Source organism: Lactuca saligna, chromosome 2 (assembly GCF_052625555.1).
Source record: "Lactuca saligna cultivar CGN05327 chromosome 2, ASM5262555v1, whole genome shotgun sequence".
Classification (NCBI taxonomy): domain Eukaryota; kingdom Viridiplantae; phylum Streptophyta; class Magnoliopsida; order Asterales; family Asteraceae; genus Lactuca; species Lactuca saligna.
In genome coordinates, this window is record NC_136418.1 from 35,019,244 (window position 1) to 35,030,620 (window position 11,377).

Consider the following 11,377-nt stretch of genomic DNA (forward strand, 5'->3'; position numbering starts at 1 on the left):
CCACCCCCGGACGTTTCCGCCATCCTTGGTTTGGGGGTGTGACACCAGGAGACTCTGGCTATACTAAGTGTTGAGGATTTAACCAGTACCCCAAAGGGTACAAATGAAGAGATGTCTCACAATCCTGCATTAACTAGTTTACATGTTGTTTTGTATCGTGTTCTTATAATTGAAATCGTTTGTATTCTTGGTAGAATATAAATAATTATACATAAAATAATTATTTAGTGTTATACTCTTGTTATCTGAACGTAGTAATGAATGTCATAAACTAAGTTTGTGTTGGTAAAACTGGTAATGAATTCCCCAAACTATACCTATTATACCTTGACTGAAATGTTATGTTCTTGAATTATTCTGAAAACTATGCAATTATGTTTAGAAAACGCCCTTTATGCTCCGCATATTACAAAAGGGATAAGGTATCTAAATGCTTTATGTAAAACCATTTATTTGTATTAATTGCATAAGTTTTAGATACGCTGAAAATCTTGTATGTTTGGCTTGTATTCCCCCCAGAAAACATTTAAAACCCATAAAAGCGTAGGGGTATGAACTCACCTCGAGTGAGTGGTTTGTATGAAGATCGATATGAGATGTTGAGTGTCAAGTGAAGCCTCGAACACAATTGGATCCTATTTAACATGTAATGACACATATATGTTCAAATTGGGGTATTTCACGACTAGACATGATAGGAAACCACCCTAAGGACTTGGAAACACTTAAACTAAGTGTTAAAACCATATGTGATTGATTAAGGGAGGTGTACGGCCACCCTAATGGTGTATACGGCCATGGGTGTACGGCCATACACTCATGAAGAGGTGTGTTTTTGAGGTATTTCCAAGGTCCTAACTATCATCCAAGAATTGTTCTAGGTCCCATGCTTAGTTGTAATGCAAGTTTGAGGCCAATAAAGATCATCAAAGTAGGTTTATGGCCCTAGGAGGTGTGTGCGGCCGTACTAGGGGGTGTGCAGCCGTACACCCTTAATGTTAATGCTAAAGTTGTCGACTTTAAGGTGAATCAAGGATAGGAATAAAGGTTTAGCATGTCCAACTAGATGATAGGGGCCAAACTCTCACTTTGGAGGGCCTTTAAGGTGTGTACGGCCAACCTTATGAAGATGTGCGGCCATACTCCTTCAAAGGATGAAGAACAATGTTGAAACTTGATGAACCAAGGCTTGAATCAATAGGTCTTTCAAGTATAACAAGCTAAAGGATGGAATACTTACATTTTTGAAGCCTTGGAGGGTCCACGGTTAAAGTAACTTGAGAGAGAATGAAGTGGTGTGCAGCTAAGGGAAGAAAGGAATAAAGGAAGGGATGTTTACTCATATATATAGGGGTGGGTGACCCACCACCTTGAGTGTGCGGCCATGAGGGGGGAAGGGTGTACGGTCGTACACTCCTCCTAAAGGAGTGTACGGCCCGAAATGCTACTTTACGACTTCGTTAACTCATCCCTAATGTCAACCTTGGTTGTACTCAAGCTTAGAACACTTAAATGAACCCTTAAACCGTGCTAAAAGATAACAAAAACGAGTTTAACATTGATTGAATTGAATAGTTATACAAGATAGAAGTTTGGGGTTGTCACAATATATATATATATATATATATATATATATATATATATATATATATATATATATATATATATATTAAACAAAAAAATTAGTCACAAAAAAAATTAAACCCTATACAGCTGCCTACTTTGCCAAACTTTGACTTCTATTATACGTTACACAATGATTGTAACTACACAATTTGATATAAGTAGAAATATCTTAGTAATAATCTATTCATAACTTTCCTACAATTATCTTATATCATTGTTGTTGCTAACTTGGTAAGACATACCATATAACAATTTCATATATTACATTTGTTATATTCAAATTTAATGTTCTTTTTTATCAAGACGAGATTTTGGTTGCATTCACATTATTTGGCTGTGATATCAACCAATTTAAGAACCAATCAAGGGTAACATCAGTAGCTTTCATTCTTTGAGTGAAGGAATGAAAAAAATAAGGGATGCCATGAGTCGATTGAAAACGTGCCTTTAGAAGGAATCAGATTCATTCGGTAATCCCTTTATCCTTTCCATGTGCAACAACATTTTTCGGAAGTAATTGAACAATGTTTTCCATTCCTTGCTTCATTAGAGGATATAAAAGATAAGTTTAAAAATTTATTTATATATCATTAAATTGTATCATAACAATGACATGTTTTCTATTGACCACTATTATAAAACCGATTAAAAAACCAAATGCTCTTTTATGGGTACTCATTCTCTTGTCTCTATATCATCGTCTACAATAGATGACACTTTCGAAATTCGTTCCTTCGCCTTAATTGCCTACATATACAATTGTGTAACCATATTCATCACATGAGCAAGAAAAACGATATAAAGAAATGAGTAAATCTGAAAAAAAAACGAACCTGTTTTTGCCAATCCGTGAGTCCAGTTACAAGAGACAGACACGTCGACTGTATTATCGATCCAATCACTATTCCAATCCAAAGCCCCTTAGCTCTTAAATGTACAGGAAACCCAAGAACAATTCCTGATGGGACCCCAAACAAATAAAATGCCCCTAGATTCACATAAGCTCCTATATGTTGCCACCCACTTCCCCTAGCGATTCCTATAACCATGATGAAGCTTTAACATTTAACAACGATTTTGTTATTACAAATTGGAAATAAAAAGATCACTTACCAGAAATTGTTGCTTGTAGGCTATCTGTGATGATGGAGAGAGATATAAAAGGACTCATTGATGCAACATAACTCACTACTTCGGTTTCATTGCTAAAAGCTTTTCCAATGTAATGACGACAACCAAAAACCGTCGTACTTACTATTATAGCTTCAATGACAATTACAAACATCACTGTGTGAACAGCTAGCTTGGCTGCTTGAGGGTTCCCAGCCCCTAACTCATTTGAAACCCGAGTGCTACAAATCCGATTCTAGAATAAGATTTTTCTTTGAAATGAAAAACGATTTTTAATGGTTTGAAATTGAAAATTGAGAGTATATATATATATATATATATATATATATATATATATATATATATATATATATATATATATATATATATATATATATATATATGGGAAAATGACTTAAAAGCCCAATAAAGTTTCCAAAGCGTTCAAAAAATCTCAATCATGTTTTGTCTGTTCAAAAAATCCCAACAAACTTAACATTTTGTCTAAAAAGCCCAACTAAGTTACACTTTCCTGAAAGTCAAATAAGAGAAACGAATGATGTGGCTTATTACCGTATCGGAAAACTGACTTGTTAAACCAACGAAGTTTCCAAAATGTTTAAAAAACTCCAATCATGTTTTGACTGTTCAAAAAAACCCAAAGAACTTAAACAAAACAAGATTGAGATTTTCTAAACTTTGTGGAACTTTGTTGGATTTTTTAGACAAAAGGTTACGTTCATTGGGTTTTTTTAACAGACAAAACATGATTGGGGGTTTTTGAATAGTTTGAAAACTTCATTGGGCTTTTAAGTTGTTTTGCCTATATATATAATACCTTGCAGCTGCTCCAAATCCATAGGGTATAGTGAAGTGTAATGTGGAGATCGTTAGGCTAATACAAACAAGAAATGGAATATTAATTTACAACTTGTGACATATGATTATATGATTATCATTTATGATTTTTTGAGAGGAAAAGATGGTGATTAGTGAAAGTTTACCATATGGAAAGAACCGATGTTTCGAGCTTTGCATTCGGTAGCAAACCCGAGAGCAAGATGAGAATTTCCAATGACCACCATTTGAGACTACAAAATGTATGCATTTATTTCTATCAAAATCGATGATCAAAGCTTTTTATTGTTCTATTTTTTGAAACGACAAATCTAATCTATCAAAGTTTTTTATTGTTAAAAACATGCTATAGTTTTACCATATCATAACAGCGGATGGGATGGCAAACCGGAAGAATTCCTTGATACCGATAATAGCGTCCATAGAAATAGTTACACTTGTATTCTTACACATCTTTGAGAATTTGAGATAAAACACTATCAAAATCAAATAAAACAAATTCGACACACTAAACGCCAAAGCAGCACCAACGCCTCCCATCTTTGACTTGAACACCAAAGCCCAACAAAGAGGGACATGGAAACATAAAACGAGTCCTGAACTCACCAACAATGGCAAAGTTAAGCTTTGGGTTTGTAGTGATCTAACAAGAGGTTTAACAATGGCACCAAAAAATAAAGCAGGAATGAGGTAGATAGAGTATTTTCGGGTTTCATGGGATATTTCAAGGTCTTGGTGAATTAAAATAAGGAACTTGTCTAGGAAAATCCACAAGATGGAAATTGGGATGCAAACTAATAGCAATGAGATTATAGCACTGCATGTGTAAACCCCGATTTTATTGTGTTGTTTTGCTCCAAAAGCTTGCCCACAAAGCGTCTCCAACCCTCCCACAAGTCCTGACTTTTTTTATTTTTTTGGATATAGAAAAATAATTATTTTATAGAAAGGATATAAATATAAATATACAACCATATAAAAAGTAAAGGGGAAACTTACAAGAAGACTAAAACCAGTGACATTGGTTAGAGAGGTGGCAATGGCGAGGCTAGAAAGAGATAGTTGATCAACATGCCCCACCATTATCACCGCCACCATTTGCATCAAATACTGCAACGCCGCCACAACCACCATGGGTACGGCGATTCGACCCATCTTGTTTACCTCACGACCATAATCGCCCCATCTTTGCACATCGCGTCTCTCCTCCTGCAACTCATCGACCATTTCCATGTTTCTCCTCTCACAACACCATGAAAACAGCCATACATATAGATAATACAGAACAGACAAAACAACGGTGTTGTGGGGCAAATTAGGATTCTTATTACTTGAAATCTGCGTGCAAAATCACGCCGCATGTGCAAAATCGATTACAGACAAGTATAATAACGTTATAATAGTATTCAAATCACTAAACTTCCAAAATGGTCCTTAGGGTTTTAACATTTTGAATTTGAAACCCCTAACGTTTTTTTTAATCATGAAAGACCGCTGTGATTTAATTTATTTCGCGATTTGTTTCACGTATTGTCTCGTCCACCAGCTCACCACCATTGCTTCTTCTTTGCCGCTAGATTTTTCTTGTCGTCCATATTTGATTTTTGATCTTCATTCCATTATAATCAATATGTTCATCTTTTTTCTCTTCTTTGCTTATCTGCCATTTTTGACTTGATATTTACAGATTAAGGGTTAGCTCTGAACCTCTTGGGTCTAATTGATTGATACGAATACGATTAATCGTTTTGATTTTGAATCAATGGGTTTGATTTATGTTTTTGGGATTAAGTGGTTTTGATTTCATGGTTGATTACTATACATGCAAATAAGGTTTCTGAATTAGAGGAGTAAATTGGGGACTTTGATGATGCTTCCTCTGACTTCCAGTTATTTACATTTACGATATACAAAATTCGCAATACATTTGACATAATTTCTACTTGATTTCGTGACTCATGAAACTACGATTGAAGATTAGGTAAATTAATGATATCGATTCAAATCAATGTATAAAAACAAGGAAATTTTTACCGAGTGAACACTGTTACATGTTTGTGATAAATCCTAGAGTAAATTACACGAATGGTCCCTATGGTTTAGTGTAATTTGCGAGTTTGGTCCTTAACTTATTTTTTTAACTCGGAAGGTCCCTATTGTTTGTTTTTGTTACGCGCTTGGTCCCTTTCTTACCTAAAAAAACTATCAGAAACTGGATTCGACTAAAAAACTCGAGTTTGAACTCGACTCAAGCTTCAATTTCAAACTCGGGCTTGGGTGCAATAAAACAATCAACATTTTCAATTAGGCTCGACTCGAATAATTATTAAAAAGAATCGAACTTATTACATTAAATTCAAATAGAAATACAACTAAGGTCATGAGTTTGACTCGGTTATGGAAAATATAAAAAAAATAAAGGATCAAAGTATAAATATAACTAAGTTTGATTAAGTTTGCGAGTTTCACGAGCTCGAGTAGCTCAAGCTCAAGCTCAAGGTCGACTCGACTTGATCGGCTTGAGAATATACCCATAACAAGGGCTGCAACCCACCCATACAACATCAATTCTGGTGTTTATTTGTACATAATATTCGTTAGGGACAGACCCTAATTAAACTTTTCGGTAACAAATCCTACAAGATATCCAAATTGTCAATATATAAATGCTTCTATGAAAACACAAAACAATCGAAAAACCAAATTAAATGATGAATTTAAATTACACGAATGGTCCCTATGGTTTGGGGTAATTTGCATGATTGGTCCCTAACTTATTTTTTTAACTCGGAAGGTCCCTGTTGTTTGTTTTTGTTACACGCTTGGTCCCTACTGTTTATTTTTGTTACGTGTTTGGTCCTTATCTTAGTTAAAAATACTATTATTTAAATAGGAAAAAATGTTAAGGTAGGTAAGGTAAGATGAATGGTTGGGGTTAGGGTTGTGTTTATTTAAATAAATTTAAAAAATTAAAGGAAAAATAGTATTTTTAGGTAAGACAGGGACCAAACGCGTAACAAAAACAAACAATAGGGACCTTCCGAGTTAAAAAAATAAATTAAGGACCAAACTCGCAAATTATACTAAACCATAGGGACCATTCGTGTAATTTACTCTAAAAAATATATGGAAATGATGTAACTTTTGAGCATAAACAATTTGACTAACATTTCCAAAATCGGACATTTCAAATTTATTATAGACTAACTTTACGTCGCATCAAAACCAAAAGTCACTTAAAATCTACATTTCGGCTTTATATCTTGATAGTGGGACTATATACAAAGTTGGGAATCGTTGTCTTAAGGGAAAATAACTCTTAAGGGTAATTAATTTTTGCGTTTTTACTTATTTGGTCCTTTTTTTTTATTTTTCAATATACCATTGAACTTTTTGTTGGTGTTTACCATAGCCCTTTTGACCGGTTTTTGACCTGTGCTAGCCGGTCAAAGGGTTATGGTGAACACAAATAACAAGTTCGATAGTATATTGAGTACAAAAAATAAAGGAAATGGACCAAATGAGAACAAACGCAACAGTTGGTTACCCTCCTGATTCATTTTTCCTTTACTCATTTACAACAAATCTCACATCATCTCCTACTGATATTAATGACTTTATGAGATTCATTCTTTATTCTCTTCAAAACATAACCTACGAATGGACATTATTCATACATGTACAACTTTGTAATGCACTTGAATATTTATTAGGGGAATCTTGACTAAGCAGGCGCATTTCATGATTACATTTACATTTGCAATCAAATGATTTATCGTATCTCATGGATTCTAGACAAGTCTACAAACGAGTGGAATCACAAGTGCTATGATTTTTTAGTTACTTAGCTTTAAGATCGAACTCATGGGATAAGATACAACATCAATATGTACAATATCATGTTGCTTTTGTAGACACATTACCATAATACATTACATATTGATGTTATATCTTATCCCATGAGTTCAATCTTAAAGCTAAGTAAATTCAAAAATCACAGCACTTGTGATTCCACTCGTTTGTAGACTTGTCTAGAATCCATGATACGATAAATCATTTGATTGCAAATGTAAATATAGTCATGAAATGCGCCTGCTTAGTCAAGATTCCCCTAATAAATATTCAAGTGCATTACAAAGTTGTACATGTATGAATAATGTTCTTTTGTAGGTCATGTTTTGAAGAGAAGCAAGAATGAATCTCATAAAATAATTAATATTAGTAGGAGATGTTGGATTAGTGTCTAAGTCCATAACTAATTTGGTATGTATTTGACCCGATGGTGCATAGTCCTTTTGGGTTGTGTTCACCAAAGCAACTTGATGGGATGAATGATGAAGATAAAGGATTAAATATGATTTATTAATATATTATGGGAATAATATATTAAAGGAGAAATCATATTGTTTAATTAATATTAGTCAAGAATTAATAAGAATTAAGTTTGTGACTAAAAGAGATTAATTAAACTTAAGGGACTAGAATTAGGGTTTATAGTCTTGGATGAATTGCATGTACAATAGAGAAACCTAGATCCAAGCATTAGGTTTGTATGAGCACATAGAATGTTCTTACGACTAAAACCCATCAGGAGATGATGTGAGATTTGTTGTAAATGAGTAAAGGGAAAATGAATCAGGAGGGTAACCAACTGTTGCGTTTGTTCTCATTTGGTCCCTTTCCTCTTTTTTTTTGTACTCAATATACCATCGAACTTGTTGTTTGTGTTCACCATAACCCTTTGACCGGCTATCACAGGTCAAAAGCCGGTCAAAAGGGCTACCGTAAACACCAACAACAAGTTCGATGGTATATTGAATACAAAAAAAAAAAAAAAAAAAAAAAAAAAAAAAAAAAAAAAAAAAAAGACAAAATGAGTACAAAAGCAAAAGTTAATTACTCTTAAAGTCATTTTCCCTTTAATTAATTGGTTATATAGCTTCATATCTTGGATAGTGTAACTATACATCTTGGATAGTGGGACTATACATTGCAGACAAAGTTGAGAAACGTTGTCTACATTTTAATTAATTGGTTATATGGCCGAAATCTTGTGTAAATATAAGTGGTTATACGGCTGAAATGTTATTGATATAATCATATCTAGAAACAACGAAAATGCAACCCTGGGAGCTAGCTGACATATTTGTCAATTTTGAATGTACATATTTACAAGAAAGAAATTAATTCCATATGGAAGAAGAGATATGACAATTTTGTATGTGAAGATGCATCATGCTAACTTGGGATTTATAAGTAAAGAATGTTTTAAACAACATTTTTTAAGACTACTTGGAAGCAAAGCAATCTAAAAAGAAGTAACTTGGTTTCTCGAGTTGTGCATAACTTGATGTATGTCCAACATTTTATTTAAAATTAAGGGTAACAAATCTTTCAATTGCCATTAATGTTCAACTCTATGGATATCATAAAAGAGAGAAGATATAGAAAGATATTATTTTAGTCATAAAAAACATCCATTAAAGCTTGTCAACTTAGATATGATTCTATGGGCTTCTTTAGACAATCGTGGGTATGGTAATGTCAAAAACGTATAACAAGTGGCATCCCATGTCGTCACTTTGTGCAAAATGGTTTACACGTAAGTATAATAAGTTATTATAATAATATTCAAAGTCCTAAACTTTAGAAATGGTCCTTGTGGTTTCCTAATTATGGATTGAAAACCCTTAACTTTTATTTTAATCATGAAAAGTACCTGTGGTTTTAATTTTTTGCCGATTTGTTTCACATTCGGCCTCACCCACCAGCGCGCCGCCACTGCTTCTTCTTTGCCGCCACCTCCTCAGGGTTAGATTTTTGGTCCAGTTTAAATGAAGGATACAGGATGTTATTTGATTTTTGATGTGTACTCTTATCCACTTTGATTTTAATGTTTTTCATACTAAATTTCTTCTTTTTATGGTTTTTTATCTAGCATTTTTTTTTTTGGTTTTTGTTTTTAATAAACTTGTCACACATACCTGAATGCTTATTACATATTTGTGATAAATCTTATCTAAGTTCATTATTTGATTTGGTTTTTCCATTGTTTCGTCTTCTCATACAAGCATTTATATTGACAATTTGGATATCTTGTAGGATTTAGTACACAAAAGTTCAATTATGATCTGTCCCTTACAACTATTATGTAGAGATATAAATCATAATTGATGTGGTATTGGATCTGTCCCTTACAACTATTATGTAGAGATATAAATCATAATTGATGTGGTATTGCTGGATTGCAGCCCTTGCTATGGATTCGCTACATCAAGAATCATTTCATATAATTACTTTATTAATAATAAACTAATATTGATATATGTAATATGCTTTTTTTTTCTTCTTTTCTAATTACATTAAGAATCATTTGATATGGAACTAATGCCCAGTTTTCATTTTATGGTAACTTCTTAATAACGATGTTTACCTAAAGCTCCGATACCTGAAATAGGGTAACTGGAGTTGCCTGTTACTATGGGGTGTAACTGAGTCGAATGGCTCGTGAGATATTCGAAAACAACTCGAATCGACTTGATTCAAGCTCAAGCTCAAGCTTGAGTATGGATGTAAACGAGCCGAACTACACAAGATCAGATCGTTAAAAGCTCGAAATGAGCCCGAGCCTAGAATAAAACTCATTTAATAAACGAGTCTGATCTCGAACCTGTACTTACAAACTCGTTTACACTCACGAGCTTTAACAAGCTTTTGTATAATATACTTTTATTTATTTATTATTAATAATTACTTATACATTAATAAAATATGAAAAAGTAACAAGTCGATCATGATCAGTAGTAAGCGATGCTGACAAACAAGCCGGTATCGAGCTTTATATATGTTTCACGAGCTCGAGCTCGATTAACTTTAAACGAGCTTGGTTCGATTAGAGTGAAGCTCAGCTCGGCTCGTCTACATACCTAAGCTTGAGCTACTTGAGTATATTACTGAGTTGAGCTCAAGTATTGAAATGTTCGGCTTGTTAAGCTTGACCGAATCGATGTTTACACCTCTATGTCGAGAGCTCCTTGTTAATGGGATCATGTAGAGTTTCTCTCTCCGTATGAAACAAAGACTTTTAATGGGGTAAATTTAACCCACTTGATTGGATCACCATCGAGTAGGTTTATTTTGTTGTCAATTTTTTTTTTTCCAAAGTAGTAAATCACATTCAACCGTTTACCATCCATTATGGACGAAAAAGCATCTCCAATTATTGATACATCATGAATTCATGATGCTGTCTCGATTTGAAGGGCCCAATGTTGGCAGAAATTTAGCCAACAATATGATCGTTGGGCTTCTTGAAACAGGCCCAAACACACCCAATTGTTTTGTAAATATGTAATTCGAATTCGATTACAACCAAACATTGTTTATGGTTTAAACATCTAATGCATAAACTATTGAATTTTTGTCATTATTTTGGTTATTTTATTATTAAGGGAAGATTTCTATTAATATTTAAGTCAAACCAAAATGAAATAGCTGAGGAATTACGCACCAAATTAGAATGATAAACCATTTAATGAACAAAACTATGTTTTCAAGGAGTAAAACAATAAATATATATATATATATATATATATATATATATATATATATATATATATATATATATATATATATATATATATAATGATGTTAACGTTATTATAAAAATCTCTACTCGTACCTAATTAATCTTCTCTAAAGGTGGTACGTGAGGTGTAACTGAGTTGAACTAACCAGTGAGATACTCGAGACTAGCTCGAAATTGACTTGGTTCAAGTCGAGT

At 33.3% G+C, this 11,377-nt stretch overlaps 1 protein-coding gene across 1 annotated transcript; it reads right to left on the reverse strand.

The window, feature by feature from the left end:
- Positions 1-2,189: 2,189 nt before the first annotated feature.
- Positions 2,190-4,950, reverse strand: LOC145030858 (protein DETOXIFICATION 14-like). The gene is made up of 7 exons (XM_078979292.1): positions 4,594-4,950; positions 3,953-4,497; positions 3,741-3,827; positions 3,575-3,631; positions 2,740-2,978; positions 2,460-2,665; positions 2,190-2,373 (listed from the first exon to the last, which is right to left on the reverse strand). The coding sequence occupies exons 1-7, from the start codon at positions 4,825-4,827 to the stop codon at positions 2,302-2,304; spliced, it is 1,440 nt and encodes a 479-aa protein (XP_078835418.1). The 5' UTR covers positions 4,828-4,950; the 3' UTR covers positions 2,190-2,301.
- Between the last annotated feature and the right edge of the window lie 6,427 nt (positions 4,951-11,377).